The sequence below is a fragment of the Cyprinodon variegatus genome, unplaced genomic scaffold (genome assembly GCF_000732505.1).
Source record: "Cyprinodon variegatus isolate N-32 unplaced genomic scaffold, C_variegatus-1.0 Scaffold739, whole genome shotgun sequence".
NCBI lineage: Eukaryota > Metazoa > Chordata > Actinopteri > Cyprinodontiformes > Cyprinodontidae > Cyprinodon > Cyprinodon variegatus.
The window spans coordinates 167,730-191,222 of record NW_015151192.1 but is presented as its reverse complement, the minus strand read 5'-3'; the positions used below and the strand labels follow the sequence as shown (position 1 = coordinate 191,222).

General features: G+C 37.4%; 1 protein-coding gene across 2 annotated transcripts in view; it reads right to left on the bottom strand.

The window, feature by feature from the left end:
- LOC107097985 (wiskott-Aldrich syndrome protein family member 3-like) overlaps positions 1 to 23,493 on the bottom strand; it is a 57,029-nt gene that overhangs the window by 13,904 nt on the left and 19,632 nt on the right. For both annotated transcript variants that reach the window (XM_015395401.1, XM_015395402.1), the window contains exons 2-5: positions 13,614 to 13,758; positions 9,524 to 9,658; positions 3,280 to 3,433; positions 3,054 to 3,171 (exon numbers count right to left, since the gene is read on the bottom strand). In XM_015395401.1, the coding sequence (XP_015250887.1) occupies positions 3,054 to 3,171; positions 3,280 to 3,433; positions 9,524 to 9,658; positions 13,614 to 13,746 (540 nt within the window). In that variant the 5' untranslated portion in view covers positions 13,747 to 13,758. The remainder of the gene's footprint in view (positions 1 to 3,053; positions 3,172 to 3,279; positions 3,434 to 9,523; positions 9,659 to 13,613; positions 13,759 to 23,493) is intronic.

Below are 23,493 nucleotides of genomic sequence, written 5' to 3'. Positions count from 1 at the left end.
CACAAGGAAGGAACATAAAAAGATGAAATAAGAATTAAAGTTCAACAAAAACATTGACATAAAGCAGCAAACACATACAGCAGCAGCTGTTCTGACATAAAACAATTTCATTCAGCCTGAAATCTGAGGAAAATACCATCAGGGACAGAGGTTCAACTCAGCAGGGATTAGACTGAAGGATGAAGAATTTCTATGGATCTCATTCAATATCCATGTGGTCATACAGTAAGGGTGTAAATATTAATCGTTTTATATCCAAGAGCCGACGATCCAAGAGCCGACGATCCGATGCATCGATACGTCCGCAAGATAATTGATTCATGTTTTTTTCTTCCTCAGGTCTATTTTTATCCATTTGCTCCTGGCCGTAATTCTCCCTCCCATCCTGCGGTGGCGCTAAACCTATTTTGCCCTCCTACCTCGCTTCCTGGTTATACTCTTACAGCAGTGTGTTGCAGTAAGCTTGACACAGACATTTTTTATTTATGCTAAATATTGAAGTGCGGTCTGTGCTACACACTGTGGGTCTAGATACGGCCGAGGCGGAGAGGAAGTGGGGCGAGTTTAGTCCGACGACGGAGGGACATGAGGGCCAAAAAGAGCGGAGATCCAGGTGGAAAAAGGATCCCAGCGTTCTCGCGCACCTACAGTAGCGGGTCAAACTTTACAAGTTGTTTTCCGCAATTCCGGTCATAAAAACAAAAGAAGCCGGCCTCCTGTTTGTGGCACTGTCTGCGGTCAGCTACAATTTGGGAGAGGAGCAGCGGAGTGTCTGCGGAGGGGGCGGGGACGTCTGGAGCCGAGGTATTGCATTGCACTCATTGCACTGATTTTGTGCAGTATTTTTTGATGCAACTTTTCTACTTCTGTTTTTTGCTGTTGTTTCTCAAAAAAATTCATAACAATATTACAGCTTTGATTGATTTATTTCAAATTTGAAACATTGTCTAGCCTGTAAGGTGTAAAAAAAAACAATGAACCAATTAATCGAATCGTATCATGGTGTATTCTTGAGTATCGAAAATAATCGAATTGTTGGGTCAGGAAATCGATACTGAATCGAATCGCCATGATGGATGTGATTTACCCCCCTATCATACAGTAGCTATGCTTCAATGTAAATAATTAATATGTAACATTTATTAAAACCACAAAAATATGTTTTTCTCCATGTTTTTTTTCCCCTTCAATATACTGCAGATGTTTCCAAATGTTTTACCAGTTGGTCTAAAATAGCAGAGCCAGAGACCAAAGATCCCCCTATTTGAATCCCCTAAAACACTATATGTTTATGCATCTACTAAATAAAGATAGAGGAACTTATCTAAAAACATTTAAATTTAGTCTTAGTCATATTAATTTGCATTTTATGGCATATTCAGTTATATTAAACAGAGATATGGCACATTCAGTTAGTGAATTGCATATTTAATGGTCCATTCATGAATCTAATAGTACATTTATTATATTTCTTATAGGACATCTACATTTATGTATTTCATTACAATATTTATATATTTATTTAATTTAATTTTGTCCATTTTGGTCCTCCATACATCACAGCTGCCAATGTAGGGGCCCTTCCTGTACAAAATGTGAAATGCTTACCAACCTAACTCACTAAATGTAGTTTAACCCATCAGCAGCTAAATTGTTAAAAATTAGAATTCAACTGGGCATTGCAACAGGAAAATAATCCTCAGAACAATTAAAATATAATTTTTGTCAAGGAGGCTTACGGCTGGGATCTGAACTTAATAAACAACTACTTAAGATCAACTCCACCAATTCTGACAGGAAGAGCAGTTAACCATCATGGCAATCTTACAGAACATGCAATGGATTATTGCTAGAGAAATAACCTGGTCAAGGTGTGACTCGGTATATCATCCATATTTTATAGATAGATTTAAGCCTCTATATAAAAATTTTCTCTATTTGTTAGAAAATGTAAACCTCAGTACAGAAGCGTAATGCATTAATAAAAAAAAAAAAGTCTGTTTTTCTGATGTGATAATGTGGCTGTGATTTAAAATTGGATTTTCTGATGCATTTTAGATTTTAAGCAAGAGATGCCTTTCTGCAGATTAACATTGTTCATTCGGAAAAAAAACAGAATGTTTATATATAATTTTTTTTTAATAAAGCTTTATCTCGTTAGTTTAGAAAAACAATGTTTTGATTTATTTTTGTAAAAAAAAATTTCTGGTTAATTCGAAACAACAAAATTTTTTTTATGTTATCCTGCTAATTCAGAATAAACATAATGTTTATATATATCTTTTTTAATAAAAATATCTTGTTAGTTAATCAAAACTGTACATTTTAATTTAATTTAGCAAAACTTATCTTGTTTATTCAGAAAAACAGAATGCTTTTATTTTTTTTAATAAAGTGTAATCCTGATAATTCAGAAAAAAACTGAATATTTATATATATTTTTGTAAAACTTTATCTTGTTAGTTTAGCAAAACAGAACATTTTAATTTATTTTTGTAACACCTACTTGTTAATTCAAAATAACAGAACATTTTTATTTTTTTAAATAAAACTTATCTTGTAAATTCATAAAAACATTGTTTTTTCAGGTGAATCCAATATGTTTCTGTACCTTGGCATTCAACTCATTTAAAAAACTTATTGAAGGAGTTTCAACCCAAGAAAAAATATAAATTATTAATCAACAAATAGAGACATATTTACTATTGTCTTATCTCAATAAGTATAAGCAGTATAATCTGTTCCTATAAACTCTGAATATTTCCTAACAAACAGTATCCCTTAGCTGCTGCTGTATTCAACAGAGCAAAGCTGGATGGGTAGAACATTAAGATAAGAAAGCATGAACTCAAATAACAGCAGAAAATGACACAAGTAGGCAAAATATAACAAATAGGCAAATTAAAGCAGAGGATGGATTTGTTTCTTTTCCCTTTTCTATAACACATTCTCCTCCAGCTCCACACTGCCACACCAACTGTACATTCATAACTAAAGTAAAGCTGTACATGCAAAAGGACTATACTGGAACACACATGGAAACAAATGCCTACCTTCTGTCTCCTCTTCTCTTTGCGTTTGTCTTCAGTGGCCTGCAGCATTTTCTCCTTCCACAGGTTGAAGAAGTAGGACGGATCGGTGTAGAACTTCAGCGCATCCTTCTTGTCATCCCTTAGAGGAAAGCGGAGCAGGCGTGGAAGAAGGAAAAAGTAAGTACCACAAAAGAAAGACATGTTTAAGTCAATTGCTGATATTAAACCATGTCCAAATATGAGTCACCTATAAGGGCTGAGGATGTTGAGCGGTGGAGGCTTGTCACAGCGGTGATACATCTCCACCACAGGGTTGGGAACAGAAGTCCTGGAAACCACCTGCTGGTCTTGAATGGTACTACTCTTAAAAGCTTTTCTCATATTGATGTCCTGCAGGGAGACTGAAAGAACAAAGGATACAATATGAATGAGGATTGGGTTAACTATACCTATGTTTACCTCCGCAAATTCCCCAATACAATCTAAATCTCAGTTGGACGGGAATTCTAAATCTCTGTTCACAGGGACACTAAATAAAATGATCCGATCATGATGTGTGGTTACATGTTCCAAGCGTTCGATCAGATATATCACATTTTTAGTTTTCTACAAACACTTTAGTAGTAGAAAAAGAAATTGCCTGTTTTGTAAACAAACCCATAATTGTCCATTCATCCTCAACTTTAGCTACTCTTTGTGCCTGCCCCACAAATTTCTGTTTTCTTCGGCTCATCAGTCATATCTGTTGATGTTTTTTTTCTATTGTTGACATTTGTCGTATCATACTTTTTTTTCTCTAAGCTGTCAACACGACACTAGAAAACACAGCTGTTTACGAGTTTTTCAAAGCCTTTTCATGCCATCCAAGAGCAACAGTCATTTCTCACCCAGAGTTTTTTTTTTTTGATAGTGGTGCACTCGAAAAACAAAAATGTCTTAAATTAAGTTTATTCACCCTTAATTTGAGCAGGCAAGGCAAGGCAAGGCAAAGGCAAGGCAAATTTATTTGTATAGCATAGCTTTACATGATTAAAATATAGGAAAATAAAACAGAATCAAAGCAAGTAGGAAAGAAAAAAAAAGAAAAGAAAAAATTCAGAAACAAAAAAGAAAATGGGATAGTTTGCCAATTGAATGAGTATTTTTACTCTTAAAATATCAGATAAAAAGCACTTGAAATAAGACAATGCAATTGTGTTTTCTTATTTCAAATGTAAATTGTCTTGTTGCATTGGCAAAAGGTCTCTTTTATCTCCTAAATCAAGAACAAATGCACTTATTTTAAGAAAAAAATTACTTATCTAGATTTCGATGTTTTCCAGTGTGATATTTATGGGCCGAATCATGGGAGGTCTGTAAAATGTTTACATTTGCAAACAATCGCCAGTAGGATTTGTTGCTCGCTTTCCGTGTTTTTAGGCACAGAGCACTCCGTGAGGTCATAAAATTTCCTAGATGCACGATGTGAAAATAAGTCTATATGGAGGGCGTGGAAGCTCCAAATGACATTATTTTGCCATGCAGAGTTTGCAGACATGTCAAGGAAGAACCTTGCTGAAGCCCCTGTGATGTTAACCTGTTTATGAGACAATTCAGAGGTCTGTTATATTCCTAAACTCTCTCGCCGAAAAACCACATTTACATCTTTTATGCCACCTAATTGGTGACTGTCTCTCTCCGTTCTCGATCTTATGGCAGGACCAACAGCTTTACCACAGCCCAAAGTAAGGCGACTGGCGTCACTCTCCACACATCTATCAAATGCCCCACTCATGATTCAACATAGACTAGTTTGGGATCTTTGATGTTTCCGACATTGTAAAGCAAGAAATAAAAGTGCAAAGAAAACCTTTATCAGAACATGAAAGGAAGAGAAAGCATGAATTGGATAAGGACAGGGCTCGCACAAGTGGACAAGCTGTGGACCTGAAAGAAAAACAATGATGCAAAACTGAGGCAGACCTGGCAGTGCTGTTATTGGGCCTGCATGCCCAATATATGTTAACCTCAACGCAGAACTATACATGATCTGCCATATGACAGATGGGTGGGATCAGTCCTCACAAGGCCAGAGTGTAATCAGGTTAAACCACAAACAGCATAATTAATGTTCCAATCAGTGATTTAATAAGTGAAAAGCTTCTATGTGTGCAGGGGGGAACAGAAAAGTTTAAACTCTAAATGCAGACGTGCTTCGTAAAAGCAAATATGGCTTGATCTAACTGTGTGTGAGTGTGTAATTTTGCACTGAAGGCATTTTACAGTCAGACCAGAGTTTGATCAATGCCTCCTAAGCCTCTGTCCCAGCGGCCAAATGAATAATCCACTGCAGCAGAAGCCAGTGCAACTTTGATTTAAACACCTCTTCAAAGAGAAGTCTTATTCTCTCTCTTATTTCTTTTCTTACTTTTTTCTGTGGTTATGCATGCTCTTGTTCTGTATCACTTGAAGTACTGCATCCTTATTAAACACTTTTTTGCAGTCCTTACAAATATCCTAAATAGAGTCGTTGGAGGAGTGTTCAGGGTTCCTACAGCATAAGGCAAGTTAAATTCAAGACTTTTTAAGACTTTTTAAGGACCCGCGGGAACCCTGGTGTTTGACAAAACTTTTGCAAGAGTGGTAATCAGAGAATGGATTGCTGTTTTTTTTAAACTATTATTCATATTTTCACAAGCCAATGAAAAAATTAATTTGAGATCTGCTCCTCCGAAGATAGATCAGTGTTTGGCTTCTAAAAAAATGCTTTTACTATACTTATACTTATACTTATACTGTATATTTTTTTTAAACAAGTGAAATAATTGATACACTATAGCAAGAAAGGTTCGAATTCTAGGCTCAATCTTAATCTGCCAAGTCAATAATCACACTTAGACCAAAAGCAAAAATGTGTCTCAGCGATTGCCATGATAGAAAGAGAAAGCAGTTTGCTTCTTATCGATGGTTTATTCAGCATAGGGACCACCCTACGTTCTTATCCAACACTTTGGAGCTATACGGTTTCCCACAATCCTTTACTCTGCCATGAATGCAAATCTTCATATGTTGTGAGTTTTATGATGGTGAGCTTCAGCTATTTATTACATTTGAGCAACTTTTGTATTTTTGTAGTTCTTTTTGAGAAGGTTGTAGTCCCTAGTAGCCACACAATACCCTTGTGCTTTTCTTTCATGCAATTACATCTATACGGCTGCAGCTAACCGGATTCAACAACAGTTCTGAGTTTCTTTCCTTCCCACAATAGTGATCTTACTGTTCACACACAGATATTTAATTCATATTTGAATGTGATCTTTAATGTCAAAATTCATCAGTCAGGAAGCAACAGAAACAGACTTTTAATAATAATAATAATTGAACTTTATTGATCTCACATTGGAAAAATGTATCTCTGCATTTAACCATCGCCTTGGGGAGAAGTGGGCTGCCATTGTGCGGCGCCCGAGGAGCAGTCAGGGGTTAAGGGTCTTGCTCAGGAACCCAGTATGGAGGCAGTGGGATTCAAACCGGGTACTTGCAAACTTCTCAGAACACAGGAGCCCATCTCTAACCCACTAGGCTAACACTCCACATTCAAATGAAAAATTTAGGCACAGTGTTGGAAAAAGGGACTCAAACATAATTTTCAGACTTGATTTGAACCTGGGTTGATAAACTTTAAGGTCAGCCCTACTGTACAGAACTGCAGCACATTTTTTGGTGTGAGATTATGCTGCAGCAATAAGAGAACGTATTTTAAGGCTTTTTACAGCTAGGGTGATGGTTTTTAACCTGACTTAGTTTAATATAACACACTTGAAGTGAATGTGACATAACAGTTTTAATTGTTACATAACAGCAACACGTCTAACTGTATTTGCTGTTCTTCCTTAAACATCTTTCCATTGTTTTTGTATTCTCTCTTCTAATGCCATACTTAGTCATTGTATTCACTTTAATAGTTCTATTTTTTTCCACATTACCCCATTTCCTCATTGAGAAAAGAGAAGTTATCAGTGTTGCCATTTCCCAAATGAGGTGGAAAATATTAAAAAGAAAAATGGAAAAAGGACACCAGAACACAGTAAAAGTGAAATGCATGTGATAGGTCACTTTTATCATGGAGATGCTGACAGGACTAAAACATGACAATCAAGAGGACTTAGGAATGGATTGTAAGCAGGAAGCAAGAGATGAAAGACTAAACAGGTGAGGAGGAATGGGAGGGGATGATATAATAAGATGGAAAGACTGCTGAGGATTTATTTTTTCATCTCCATCTGTGGGGCTGTGACACTGAATGTCTGAGGCTGCTGTGCTGCAGAATGACTCGGCAGAACCAGCAAAGAAGAAAATAAATTAGCGCTAAAAGACAGGAGAGAGATGCAGTGAGAAAATAGGATAATAAAAGTGAAAAAATGAGCAAATAAAACACAAGATTTGCCTTTTATCAAAGTTTATATCAGATGTGATAATAATGACATCATGAAAACAGCACAGGCTGTTTCACATTATCCATATTGTTGGTGCAAAATCACTGAAAAGCTGTTTTTTAAGATTGTAATCTCCTCTTTTTATTGCAACTATTGTTTTATTAAATTATCAACAGTTTAAGACAAAGAGTAAACACCAGGGCTATAACCAGAGGAGACTGCAATGTTCAGCGGCTCAGGATCAAATTTGGCCAAATGGTTGCATCCATCAGAGGAGCACAGTCATGGAACAAACTGCCAGCTCATGTTTTTAAATCTTTGTTGAAAACTAACCATACATGTGTTCACAGGTGAATTAGTATGTTTCCTTGCGCCTGTTATCCTGATTTTATTGTGATTTTATGTTATTGGCATTTTATGTGGGATTTTATTTGGGAGTGTTGTCCTAGTGCTTAGAGCAGTAAGCTTGTGCTCTGAGAAGGTTGCAAGTACCCGGTTCGATCCCCTCAGCCTTCACCATGGGTTCCTGAGCAAAACCCTAAACCCCACACTGCCCCCCCAGGGGGATGGGTCGAATGCAAGAGTCAAAAGAGAGTGAATTTCCCCACTGTGGGACAATGAAGGGATTTCCACATTATACACATTTACATTTATCTGTTTGTGTCCACTCTGCTCTCTGTAAATGTGCATTGTTCTAATTCAAATAAATAAATAAATAATAAATAAGATCCTCTCTCTTTTACTTCATGAAATGGAAAATAAGTAATTTTTTCCCTCATCTTACAAAAAATAAACTTACTTTACTTAAATTTCTGTTAACGTATCCCTCTTTTTTTATTTCAGTGAAACATTGTACTGGTAACTTAACATGTATTAGATTTCTGTTTCTATCTAACTGTATTTTAACTTTAACTTTTTGTAGTGTCTTCACAACTCTGCATATTACACTTTTCTCTACAGGACTGACCAGATGATTTGAGATGTAGTCACCTGAGGAGCTTATCAGATTTCAACTGCACCCACTACCACCTGTTTAGCTCTGCCCCTGCCCTATATGTGCCAAATAATTTAATTCAATGTAGTCTATCTATATAGCGACAATTAACATGTCATCTCAAGTCACTTTAAAACTCACCAGATCATGCAGTAAGATCGATTCAAAGTTTATTTAACAAATAACAGCTGTAGCTAAGCAGAAATAGCTAACTGTAATAGCCAACTGATTTGAATTCAAGTATTTGACGCTCGACAAAAGGCTCATAAATCGCCATTTAATGAACTGTCTCTAGCAATATACTTAATCAAATAAGTGCAACGATAAATCTTCATGTATAACTGCGCTAATATAACCAGCTTTCAGCAGGGCCTAATGATTTACAGTCTGACTTACCTATAACCAACCTCGGGCAATACACGTCTTCTTAAAGACACAACAGTTAAAAAGGTATGGGCTTTTTAAAGACGGATGAAAAACGACAGTTACATCGTACACTCAAGCACTCTTGGGATACGCAAACAAACAATCCAGGCATGTCCAAAGTTGGTTCTCAATGGCCGCTGCGCTGCGGGTTTTAGAGGTGTCCCTGCTTTCAGCACAGCTCTGATTAACAGGTTGAACTGCACTCATCAGTATCAGCTGTGAGGCCCAGTAACATCCAAAACCTGTAGGACAGCGGCCCTCAAGGACTGACCTAGGACATGCCTGATTTAATCAGTAAGGTGACTTCTAACGGAAAGTTGCAGCATATAACTTTATTCAGGTATATCAGAATAAAAGGGACTTACAACAAATACTTTGAATATTTTCAGTGGGGTAAAATCTACATAACTGTAACCCACACAAAGGGGTTTGCTATTGGGGAAAGCACAGGCACACCTAGACCTACAAACAAAAAGAACACTAAAGCTAAAATGCAAATTACTATACACCAACACTCTGATTAACACCGACACAGAAGCAATGCCTGTCCTCGAATGCTCGACAATGAATCACAATCGCACATCGGGGGCTGTTTGGAAACCAACCGTTGCAATGCCCTGGAAGCATGACCTTTACAGAGTCACAGACACGCATACCTTCCTCCACAGTGGAGTCGAGCTGAGTGACTTTCACGGCCAGCAGGTCCACTCTCTCCTGCAGGCTGCTCATCCGCAGGTAGAAGCTGTTGGCTTCATTGAACAGTTCTCCAAAAATGTCTTCAGCATGGCGACCTGTACAGAAGTAAAACCGACATGTTAGACTTTCATCTGATTCTGACATTCTGTCCTTCACATCCTCAACATATTAACATGTGCTTTAAACTAGCATTTACTTCAAACATTTGCCAACTCACCAGAACTCTAGATCTAGTAACATTGACAGCTCCTCCCAATGGTGGTCTGTTTTCTGTTTTATTCATAGAGTCCTTGAATCTCAATCTAATGAAATATTTACACATCAATGATGCCCTTTTTATAACCGGCATGTGGACTTTGTTTAAAAGCATTCTAGGATGGACAATATGATCTTCGTAAAAGCTTAGAGATGGCTTACTTTGCTTAGTTCCGGTTTTTCAAAGGGATCAAAAAGAGGTCTCAGCTAACAAGAGGCAACTGTCCATCACACCTTACCAGCACATGAAATGCACTCAGACCCTACACCAAGCAGAACCTTAAAGACTAGCAAGATTTTAACCAAATTTCACCAAAATGACAGCGAATTTACCAATTTACCCAGTACTGGTTTAAGATTTTGGGCAGCAGCTTTATAAGTTGCTGTGGTTTGAGTTTATGACAAAGAGAAATATATATCTTCACAGTGATCTATTCTAAAAGCAATATCCAGGTTTTGAAGTTTTTTATTGTGCGTAGGTTTAAAAGTGATTACAATTTTTTTATAGTCAGAGACTTCATTTGGTCAATGAAATTGATGCCCCTGCTCAAAGCTACACCTACATCTGAAGCAAGATGTCATGATGTTGGCGCTGATGTCTGGTTGATTACTCATTGCATCCACATGCTTATCTCTGCGCAGTTCTCATTACCGCTAATCTGATCCACCTGCTTCGGTCTCTATTTAACCAGCTTTCAGACCAGTTATCAGTGCTGGATTATTTTGAGTCTTTGGAGAGAGTTCTCTAGCATTCCTTCAGCTGTGATTGCCTGGTCCTGACTCATTCTGCCTCTGGACCTCTGAGTCTGCCTGACCTGTTTTCATACTCCTGACGGATTTCTGCCTGTCTGTGAACCAAACCTGGAACTGTTTCCCAAATCTGTTCTGGATTCTCCCTCTGCACCTCACTGGATCTCTGACCTCCTGGCTCTGAGCTACCGAGCACGTCTTCGACATCGGCTTTGGTTTCGCCCTTGTATTATCCTGCCTACCTTCGTCTGCTCAGTTCTAATATCCTGCCTGTCCTCCGACCACCAATACATCAGCATCTGGCACTTTCTCTGCAGCAATGGCTGCATCCTGTTGGCAAGCAAACAACCGTCTGGAACCAACCTCACCCTCTGGGCTCTGACTTAGTTATAAGACCAGGTGACGGACTCACACGTTCGTTATCATCCACCTCAAGATAGATGTGGTCACTAACCTGCTGTCTCTACCCAGAGAGGCTCCTGCCTTAGACGGCAACGCTGCACACTGCGTTTCTGTTTCTAATAAACATTTTGAGAAATCTGTTTGCCTGCCTCGAACACTGGATTCTATTGTTCAGAGCTCTACACAAGAAGCGTGATCCTAAGCTTCACTACCCCTCCAGAGTAGGAACAAGAAGACAAGGACTTGTTGTCTTTTCAGGATTAACATGAGGTAATGCTGAGCCATGCACTCATTCATCCAAAAGACCAGGCCTCATTTAAATATTTTTTGGGCTAAACCTGGTCGGTCCACCGTAGTCTTCATTTAGTCCAGATATAGTTGTTTAAAATTGAGCTGCGTGGTCTGATTTCACCCAAATGTAGAGGTTGTTTGGACGCATACATGATGTCTTTTCATTGCCTTTTTTGCTCGGCTAGTTAGCATTATCGACACACTGCATGGGCAATGGAGAGAAAAATATGATCAAGTTTCATCATCATATTGGGTGATAGCTGTTATTCCACTTCTTAATCCAAGATTATGGCAGAATAGAGTTATTAAACAAAAGTGGCCCAATTACAGTTATCGTTCTTTGCTGAAATTTGGAAACTGATGCACATGTTAGGCTTCCACTCATATGCTCTGAACATCTTCAGTGAACTTTAAAGTGTTTCGAAATGTGGAAAAAAAAGTATAAAATATAATTTAGGAATGTCTCTATAGGCTGGTTTATAATAAATTAACAATGCTATGCTAAGTGTAATTTCTTTTGGAGTTGAAGTTACACATGGCTGTAATAAGCAGAGCCTTCAAACCAGCAGAATCAACACATCTCAGATAGACGGAGGGATTTTTTTCAGGAGTGTTCTCTTGTAGACCAAGTTGTAACTGTAGGCTGTCATGTCAACTAGAATTTGTGATGTTACATGCTAACTAGAGAAAGTAATGAAATTCTTTTGATGCAAAAACCACCATAAAAAAAAAAAAACAAGACAGGAAAATACTGACAATAGAAACACCTGATGAAATTTATAAGGTCAATGTTTGCTACGTCAAAACCTATTCAGCACTTAACTTATTCATGTATTACGACTCCTGTTTAGCACATTGACTGGGCTAGGAAAAAAACGCAATTATTGGTTGTTGAACTACCAGAAAATGCATGATCGTACAAAAAAAATTCTTAATCCTGATGTAACACATTATTTAAAGCAACCAAGAAAAAAAACAGGGTTGTTAGATGCACATTTTCCTGCTCCCCATCTGTCGTCTGTCTCTTCAAGACAGACACGCTCCTTGTTTGTAAAACCATAACTGGGAGCTTGGGATACAAATGCAAGCTTTACAAGGTGCTGGTAAAGATTCTCAGTCATCCAGATCATAGTCATTCCAAAAGAAAAAATAAATTAAAAACAATCAACTAGACTTTGATTCCAAAAACCTACAATGCAGCAATTGAGTTAATCCCTTCCCACTATCATCACAGCCCCTGTACAGGAGAGCGGAGGACCTTACCTATTCAGCCAGGCCAACAATTCCCTTTAACGACACCCCTTATAGAGACTTAGATGGGTGTGGGGCATTGCAGGTTAACAAAAGAAGCCAAACGACCCTGATTCCAAAGGGGTGGACCCGTTCGTCCGTTTAATTTGCATGTTTTCAGAAAAACATCAAGGTTTTGATGGACTACTGTATAAAACCTTGAACTTAACACTATTGCTGACATTTTGAATTGAAAAAGCTTCCTGGATGGGAAACAAAACGTCTTCAAACTTAGAAACAAAGTCCAATGGATTGTTTTTAATTTCCTTTTTTTGGAAGCTTTACCAGACTGCAGTCTTCTATTACTCCCTTTTTTCTGCATCTCAACTGCTCAGCTTCCAGTAAGACAGACAAAGTAAAGCCTTTACTCATTCAGACTGAGCCGGCAAACATTAAATCCTATAACCGTTAAACAGATTTAGAAAGCCATGATAAAATGCTCATATCAACTCAGCATTAAGTTTTGTTCTTGCCTTGAAGTTTTTACATTTCTAATGTACATTTCTAAATGATGTTTTTGAGAGAAGACCAGCAAAGCTCAATACTGTCACACAGTGTTGCGTAACTGAGCCAAATGAAGGGTACTTCAATTGCAGCAGATGATGGATGTGAACTGCACCAAGTACATAAGTGGATCAGTAACATTTGATACAGAGACTTTAATATTAGATTATAATGAAGTTATGAAGTGCAGACTGGAGACCAGGAAATGATTATTCTCCTTAGTAGAACTGAGCTGATCTCATTTCTTATACTTTCTAATATTGTATCCTGCATGTAATTAAACTGATTTAACTCCACATTTAAAACCTACTGACTTGCATTACACCAGTGACTATTTCCAAAAAATACAGGATTAGAACTTCTGAGAAAATAGTTTGAAAGCTTTTCTTTTTATTTGTTTGACAAGTAAAGAGTACAGATTAAAAAAAAAGTATTATCAATCTGATTCCAAGCAAAGCGGGCTTGCAAAAGACATGTTTGGAAAGATTAACGAGAACAAAATGTGAAAGAATTGCTCTCTATAAAGTGTAAGTATTTAGGTGAGTTCTGTGTACTCACTCAGGCTGCCCAGCTGTTTGATGATGGCCGCCAGTGTGCTGTTGGTGACGCACTCCAGTTCACTGGTCACCCCATCTGGCAGGGCCCCACGGCACAAGTGCCGAGGTTCGATGTTCCTCTTCACCAGCGGCATTCTGCTCTACGCCTGTAGATACAAACAAAAAAAGAAGGTATCAAGAAATGAGGCTTTGTTGTCTGCAAAATCTGCACTTTCTTCAATGTTTTTTTTTTTATAACTTTCAGCATTAAGACCTTCAAATGAACTGTTTCTGAATATACCTCCTTGAATCTTATCCAGTTATTAGTGTTAAAAGATGCCAATGTACCAACAGCATTTTCAGCAAACATGACGAATGAGGGGAAATGACTCTGGGTTTATTTGGTGGAAACGGAGGTGTCATGTCCACCGTGGGGCGCAGTCACTCATCATGCTGTTTGATGCCAGAGTGAGAGCCAGAAACTAAATGAGCCATAAAGAATATTCTAAATGGTGCTAATGAGCTTGAAACTGGGCAGAGAGACCGGAAGGATCTGACAATAAAAGAAGAGAGAATAGACAAGACAGTGTGTGTGTAGACAAGAGGTGCCGCTATAACAAAGCCATCCCACTTCCAGGACATAAAAGCGTCTATAAGCCCTAAAAAGCCCGGTACATGTATGAACTTCCTTTCTATAGAATCTACAGCTTCATCTGAAAGAAATTCAGTCCTAACATTTTAATTGACTAAATAAGTTCAAATAGAGGAACATACAAATATTCCATTCATTTAAAGTCAAATGTTATTTATTTAGATGAATATGGCTTACAGCTGATGGAAACCGAAATTCATTATCAGAAAATTTGAGTAATATTACATAAATCCTGTATCTGATGCTGTAGTCTTAATAATGGGTCAGTTTAGACAACAATTAGTGACTGTTATAGCGAGGAGGGTGAAACCACAAAAAGTCATTGATAAAGAAGCTGGTTGTTGGAAAAATGATGGGTAACACCTTAAAATAACCATCATATATAAATGGTAGAGACCATTTACTAATGCTAAACAGATATTTTTCAAATATTTGATAATCATATATAAACTACATCTAAGCCATGAATTAAGCATAAATAGGTAATATTGCCCTTCCATGTTAGTTTAGCCCTAACCTAACATCAATGGACTTAAGACCTTAATAAATGATCTATAAACTGTTTATAAATGGTAAAGATGAAGTTTATAAATGATTGTCAAACATTAATAAACTGTCTGTTAATCATGCACAAATGGTCTCTTTACCATTTATAAATTATGGTTTTGATCGTTTTTGTAAAATGTAACCAAATTATGGATCTATATATTTAGTGGAAAGTTAAGTGAAAGGAAGACATGTGAGAGAAAAGGATGCAGAAGCAAAATAAATGACTGAATTCACAGGATTGATAAGAAAAGCCTGTTTAAGAGTGTAGAGTGCTTGCTGTAGTATTGGTTTTCCAATAGTTTAAACAGGGTGGTTTAGTTTCCTTCTTTTAGAGTGGGAGATGGTATTCTAGGATGCAACAAGGTTGACAAAAACATTTTGCTTTTTCGTTTTTCTAATAACAAATAGTGACTACACAGTTTTGTTCACACAGGAGGTAGCACCACCTTTTTCTCAGCCTGTCCATATGCCTAATATATACTATATAACATGAACATTTCCATAGATGCATTGACAGAAAGCCCTTCAAAGACGCTTAGGCTAAACAGTCAAAATTTAGTTTAAAGTAGAAAGCTACAAGAGCCATATACTTTATCTAACTCTTTCCTTAATATTTCACCATTAAAATCCAGCTATGACTACATTTGGTTACTATTATTGAGACAAAATGGTCAACGTGTTGTTGCCCTTCAGCTACAGTCCGAGGAGTCGAAGAGTTCACATTATTCACCGATTCACACGCACTTTACCACGGGGATGTAAATGTAAATGAATGGGTGAATTTGTTAATCAGCACTGGCCTTACTCGGTAGAGGATCAATTCTATCCTGTTATCCTGATATTTTGATTGGTTAATAACCTTTTTTTATACTTACCGGCCCAGCCACGCTCCACTGCCCATCAACAGCTAAGCTGTAGAGGTGGTCAGTAGCCCCAAATTCCTGGGGATGCACATCACAGACAACATCTCCTGGACTATGAACACCATGAGGAGAGTCGTGAGGACAGCAGAGAGGATCATTGGGGCTCCTCTTCCCTCTATTAAAGAAATTTCATCCCAGCGCTGTGTGTCCCCAGCCCGTAATATCATCAGTGACCCCTCATACCCCCACCATGGACTGTTCTCCCTGCTCCCCTCTGGGAAGAGGCTTCGCTGGATCCGCTGCAGGTCCAGCAGATTCTGCAGCAGATTTTTCCTAATTTCCATCAGATTGTTAAAACTGTTCAACTCTAAACTAGACTCTGCATCACTTATTCACAGATTTGAACTGCATGGTCATTTTGTATGATTGTTTTGCGCTGCCAATTCTAATTTAAAGGTACACAGCTAAACATTTACTGCATTTTACAACATCATTATTGTGCACTGCCAGCATTGACTGTTTCAAACTAATGCCTTTTTTCTTTTTTTCACCATTATTATTATTATTATTATTATTATTTATTCTAGACACTTTTTCATGTAATTTTCAAATATCTATAAAGGATTAAATTCTGTACATGATTAATATGATAAAATGCTCTATAAATAGTTAAAAAAAGAAGTAAAACAGAATAAAATAAAATTTCAAAGTCAGCCGACTGGTGAGTTGTACTATTTTCAGAAAACTCTGAGGGCACACCATGTGATCCTTGAGGGCCCCTAAATGCCCGTGGGCACTACCTTGGTGACCCCTGCTCAATACTGTCTGGACTAGATTGCATCAATTTAAAGGTAGTTGGGTTTTTCTCTTTAGGTGTTTCAAAATCTGAAAACAAAAGGGATATTTTTGTTTTACAGTTTTATATTTTCCTACAACCAGAAAAAAGTAACACAGTCCAGGGAGAGACATATTTACTAAATCTATAGGAAAATGCTCTAGATGTAAACCATTTCTGGAATAGTCTTCTCAGAGTACTGGAAACAGAAGAATCGATTTAGACACTTATCCAGTAAAGGATGGTTGTGTATCATCAGTCAATCTGATTTTTTTTGACAAAGAGGTATTCAGGGTGATAATGTTAATAGATTAGATTTTTATTCTAAGGGGAACTTTTTAAATAGTAAAATGTCAAAGTTTGGCAAAGAACACAGACAGTAAAGTTAAAGCATTCTGTTACAGTTGTACAGTAATCTGACCTTTGTTCCAAACCCACTCTCCCACACTCCCTTGCTCTAATGGTTTCTGACATTTCATTATATTAACCACCACAGATGATGCTGCCATTTCTTAAGTATGTGGTTGAGCTTCCCTCTGAGCCTGAGAGTCTGTGCAGCAGCCAATACGGCTCCCCCTCCTCCAGTTGTTGTAAATAATCTAAGAACCTTGCTGGTTAATAATACATAAACACTCTCATCATCCTCCTTCCCCACCTCTTTAACTTTTATTTGTCTCGCCTGCTGGATGGATCCTCGGTCACTCCCTTTGTAGACTGCACTTGTTTTCGCTCCAAATATTCTCTGCATCCTGGCCTGGTTGCATCAATAAATCAGGAGGGGTGAATACCTTGTACTCAACTCTCCAGTGTCAAAAGTAGAACAGGGTTTTCCCTATTTTAGTGTCAGTCTGAGAATCTGTGGTCTCTTTGAAGCCTATGAGCGTAGCTCAATGCAAGCTCCTGGCACAGGGGACGACTGTATTTTCACCCTCGGGCACTTAGTTGGCTTGCATGAACACTTTAAGGTCAGCTTCAAGGCAAACAGACACAAGCCTGGCTGGCTATGCTTCAGCAAGAGGAAGAATTACAGGGTGAACACAAAACAAGTCCCATAACAGGCTCGGCATTTGAGGATACCTTTTTGAAATACGTTTTTTTATAGCAATGCTAAAGAAAACTCAAAGAATAACAGAAACTTGGCTGCCTGCAATGAATATAACTATTAGGCTGAACATCTTTTTCACATTTCTGTCATTCAAAACTAAATCCTTAATTTGAATTTTTTCCAATGATAACAATATCTTTAAAAGCAGTCGACAGGTCAGATATTTGCGAAAATGCAATAGTTTTGGTTATGATCTGTTATTAAAAACTTGAAGTATTATTTCATACCAGAAAAAATTATCTTAATATATAGTTTAATGCAATACAAATATATATTACGTCTATATTTAAATTAAAACCATAATTACAAAAGACTTGCGGTATCACAACATCCCAGTCTCTGTGGGTTGTTAAGGCTAATGTCAATGCTAAGGAAACATTTTCTAAAGTTTTACTGAAGAATATTATTAGAATGGCTTTTTTATTTGACCCTTCAGGACTAAAAGATTTAAGTTTATGAGCAGACTGATATCTCAGTAGTTATGTGTTGATGCGTCTATGAGCCTCTAGCCTATTTTCCTGAATTTACTTCAGCTTGAAGCTCCCATGCTGTTTGGCGGAGGGGACGACAAGCCATCCATGTTAAATGGGACCAAACGAGCAAACAAGCAAATGTTACTCGATGGATTTTGGGGATACTCAGAATCAAGCTCAACTCAGACACCAATGGCAACTCCATGAAAGGAAAAAAAAACAAAAACTAAAATTGTCGAGTGCTGTCATTACCCGATCCGTACCGGAAGCACGATCCATACCATCAGCTCATTTGCGCCTGCGCGAACAGAATAACTTCCGGTGGCAATATTTCCTTTTTCTTCCTTTTTTATTCTTTTGTATTCTTTAGAGGCATGGGTTTCTTTTTGTATATCTTTGTATTTTCGTCAATATTGCATTTTCTAAAAATAAAAAAACAGAAATACATAAAAAAGTTCAATCGCCTTGTGATAGTTACTTTAAATGCTCTGAGTATGCGCAAATATACGTCACACAGCGTATATATTTAAATTTGTTTAAATATTTGATTTACTCTGTACTTAACTATGCACTCCAGCAGTACTGATCCCACAATGGATTCATTTGCTACCTTTCGTGACCTGCAGTTTTTCATAATATATTCCCAGACTGCTCTTAGCATGTCTGATGATGACGTCAAGCAATACAATGGATTGAATTTAAAAAGCATCCATTTCTTCTAGAAAAGTCTTCAATATTGTCTTTACGATGTAGTTTAGTATTCTTTAATTATTTAAGGATATAAATAAAGTTTTTTCAGTACCGTAATTACATTATTTTTTGGCGACCCGGAAGTTATTCTGTTCGCGCAGGCGCAAATGAGCTGATGGTACGGATCGTGCTACCGGTACGGATCGGGTAGCGACAAGTGCGAGTGCGAGCTATGACAATGAGCAGAAGAAATCTGCAGTTCTATGTTTTGGCCAGCGGTGGCAGTATAATGCGAAAACTCCGTAATGCCTCTTTAAATGATTAGCTTTATATAAACTTAGCTTGCTTTAAAACTTTTCTCATGTCCAGTATGGTTTCAGATTAAAAAAAAAAAAAAAAAAAAAAATATTGAGAAAACATTCTAAAGTGTAAATAGTCTGGAACATTAACTACATCTGTTTTTTCAATCTGTCACAAACAGATCACATCTTTTTAAATGCTTTTGCAAAGACGTTTTTCACTACTCAGCCCCTCCAGTCATCCAAGAGAAAAAAAAGTATGATTTCCAAGAAAAAATAATCAAACTGTGAAGGCTACAGAGTCAAATGTATAGTTTTTCTAAAATAACTTATGTAATTTTATACAATTTTGTGCATCATCTGTTATAAAATAGCAGATAAACAAGAGAAGGGCCTTAAACTGTTGTTTGGCTGAGGGGACGTCAAGCAGTCCATGTTAAATGGGACCAAACTAGCAAACAAGCAAAGCGTTATTCAAGATAGATTTTTGGGATACTCAGAATCAAGCTCAACTCAGACACCAATGCAACTCCATGAAAGGGGAAAGTAAAAAGCTGCAGTTCTATGTTTTGGCCACAGGTGGCAGTATAATGTGAAAACTCCGTAATGCCTCTTTAAATGATGAGCTTTACATAAACTTAGCTTGCTTTAAAACCTTTCTCATGCCCAGTATGGTTTCAGATTTAAAACAAAAGAAGAGAAGGGCCCTAAACTATTTAATATCCCCCTGACCATAAATCCAAAATCCAGGAATCTTTTCCAAAAACATAGTTTTTTTTTCATATTTGCACACTACCAGAAACTTTTTAAATCGAAATCTTCACGTCTGTCATTTGAGTAACTTAAATGTTTTAAATTCAAATAAATATAAGTTCTTATTGTTTAAAACAGACATTTTGAGTACAACTGAGCATTTCTAAACCCATGTCAAGAGTAAATTTGAATATGAACAAGTAGGCCGACTGAAATAAGCAATTGCAGGGTTCCAAATCTTGTCCAGCTGACTCTTAGAACAACTAAATGGAATCAATGACAGAAACATGTTTTGAAAGTGTATTATATTGGACAATAGAATCCTAAAAATTAAAATGTTTAGTTTTAAACATCACAAATCTTATGAAAGCAAAAGAAACTGACTGTAGAATAAAAAGAGCAGTCAGTGTTCGCTGTTGAGCCATGGGAGTGTTGTCATGCCAACACACCGAGGAATCTGCTCTTCAGCTCAAAAGTGGAACTGGCTGTGCGCCTCTGTAAATAGTATGAAAGAAAGATGACAGGAGGAGGACACAGAAAGAACCAGAGGGGCAAAACAGAACTAAGAAAGAGAGAGACAGGAAAACTAGGGGTGGAAACTTCTGTATGTAGCTCTTAACATGATTTATAACACTGTGAAACTATTGCGTAAAACATTACCGGAGAGCAGCACGGAGAGAGATTCCCCTGAAGATCAAAATGCCGTGACAAGATAAAAGTCTTTAAAGATCTACCAGTGAAATTTGGCAGCAGAGTTGATTTCCCCATTAGAAGCCGGGGAAATCAAACTCTTAACATTCAGTCCACTTTCCGTATCCATGAACTAAAGCAAATCTGAACGTACTAAATGAACAATCCCGGAAATTACAGTATCGTCATATGAGAAGATATTCAGTGCTACATATGTATTGACAACGTTAGCTTAGAAAAGCTTCTAGCTCCACACACTGCTGTGATATCTGCCCTTATTTCAACAGCAGAGATTTTTACCTTTCGCATCACCTTCCTATACAATGTCCATCAATTATTCAACCACCACACAACCCAAGACGAGAAAGCCTTTGTGAACGATAGAAAACATTTCAGTGCAAGGAGAGTAGCAGGTTCCATGTGTCATATATACCTAAGTTATGAACCACGGAAACAGAATATACACAATATACATAACTGCTACTCAGATATTGTAAGAATTATTCAGTAATAACATCCCTGGGTTCCCACTGAAAAGTATAAAAAATATTTTTTTCTATGGAAAACAAAAATTACTAGCCTCAGCATGCTGAATGCTTGGAACTGAACATATCTGATCTACTTTATGAAGATTAGCACCCAAAATTATGTAGCAATCTAAGGGAATACATGAAGTGTTGAAGTTATGTCCTCCAATGGTAAGTGGAGCCTTGAATATGGAAAAAATGACAGCATGTCAGTGCTGCTGGACGCGCTGTGAACACTGTGAATTTATCACCGTTGATCCAGATAAACACACTATTTACTCCAGATTTGTGTCAAATCGGACACTGTCTACAAAACTGTGACCTAACCTTTCACTTTCAAATCTAAATCTGTAACTGTCAGGACCTCAGAACCTTGGACCAAATATTCAGACAGATCAGGACGATTTTCAAACAGGTTTTATTAAAACAATACAGCGAGCGGTTGGTTGTCAACGGGGAGGATAACTGGATTCTCTGCAGAGATAGAAAACGCAGGTCAGTGACTAAGAATGTCAGGCTGATCATGACTAGGAGCAAAAAGTCACTGATTTGGTTTAGAGTTCAGTCAGATCCCAGAGGAAGGTGAGGAATCTGGGAGGGAGATTGTCCAATGGTTGCGGTCGTAGCCATTTCCAGAGCTCAGGGTGATGATGAGCTGGTGCTAGCTGACAGAGAGGAGGCAACAGTGTCCGTGAGGGAATTGCCAGAGCCGAAGTCAAAGCAGATCCAGGATAACAGACCAGAAGATCAGAGAGCTGAAGAGGTACTGGAGGACAATCCAAGCCGAGGTCAGTTACACAGTCCAAGTTGGGCAAACCAGCAGAATCCAGGAAATGAGTCCAAAATAAAAACTGACAGAGTAGACGATGGCAAGGCAAACACTCCAAATCCAAAGGCAGAAAACAGGTCAGAATCAGAATCACTGAACTAATATTTGATCGCTAGAGTTAATCTTACCAAACAGCTCGAATAATTTGTTATCGACGGTAGGCAGGCAAACAGCATAAATATTTGCAGGAACCAGGTGGAAACGATAAACGTTAATGAGCCGCTGGGCCAATTCGACAGGTGAACAGGAGTAAATGAAACTGACAACCATCAGCACCAAGACCATGACAGTAAGCTTTTCAACATGCCAACATACATGGATAAAAGGACATAGTCAAGTCTTTTCTATTTTATTATTTGAAGTTTTAGTTTGGATTTTTTTATAATCTCTGCAAGCTCATAAAAAAAAACACTCCAATAAATAATATTTGTCAAAGGCAATTATAATTAATATTTAATCATATCTAACTGTCTCATGCAGGGCTTCAGCATGGTTATAGAGTTGCTATAAATAGCCTGAGGAAGAATCTTCTATGGATAGAAAACTTTTGACATAATTACAAAATGTTAGGATAATTATCATTGATGATGTGGGAGTTTATTACACCTTAATATTAGCTGCCTGTTGCATGACAGAACTGATGCTTTCCCAGATCGTTTATCTAATAAGGACCTTCACCTCCGATACGCTACTGATATTTGAAGTTTACTGTCGGCCGATACCGATACCAAAAACCGCACTGAATAATTACCTAAAAAATGGTTTTATTGTGTGAAAATATATATATATGTATATATGAAATATAAAAATAAATATGATTTGACTTCCCCTTTCTAAAAAAAGAAAATAGGAAACAACCCAAATATAAATGTTATGACTCATTTATTTAACAACTGTGCAGAAAATCTTAAACCAAAAGTTCTCTGACTTGGTCAACATGTAAAAAAAAAAGTGTCATTATCATTATCAAGTATCATCTCTGTGATTTTTTTGGCGTGTATACTGTTACATGGAAAAATGTCACTTCTTTCCTTTGCTTCCAAACAAGTTAGCTGCTTCCCGCTGCTTCCTTTTTGTTTGCCGAGTCTGATAATCTCAGCATGTTCCTGTTTCATTAAGTTGGTGGTGTTATAGCTTGAAGATTTAACACCGCCCCTCGGAACATTTCTCCTGCAAATATTGCACGTAGCCATTGGGCTAGTAGGCTGAGTGAGCGTTAAAAACCTCCACACCTCAGATCCTTTCGCTCGCTCCTTCATAAACAATATGGCCGTGTTGTGTTGTTGCACTGCCACATGACGGCAGAGCATAGCATAGAGTTAGAATGAATAGATCAGCCCCTATATTGAGTCAATTGTCACCAATACTGATCTATTTTTTTTTCCTTATATCTGGACCGATACCGATAAAAATATTGGATCAGTGCATCCCTAATTAGGACTGTTCCTCCGTCAAGATATGCAGTTATAATCTTCATTCTTTAGGTTAGGCCCTAAATAAAAGAGAAAAATATGAAAACAGAAATCTATAAATTTAAAAGTGGTATATTATAAAGTTGACAAATATAAAATAAAAGTAGTAAATAATAAACCTAAAAATATATAAAAATAATAACAAAATATATAAGTAAGATAGTT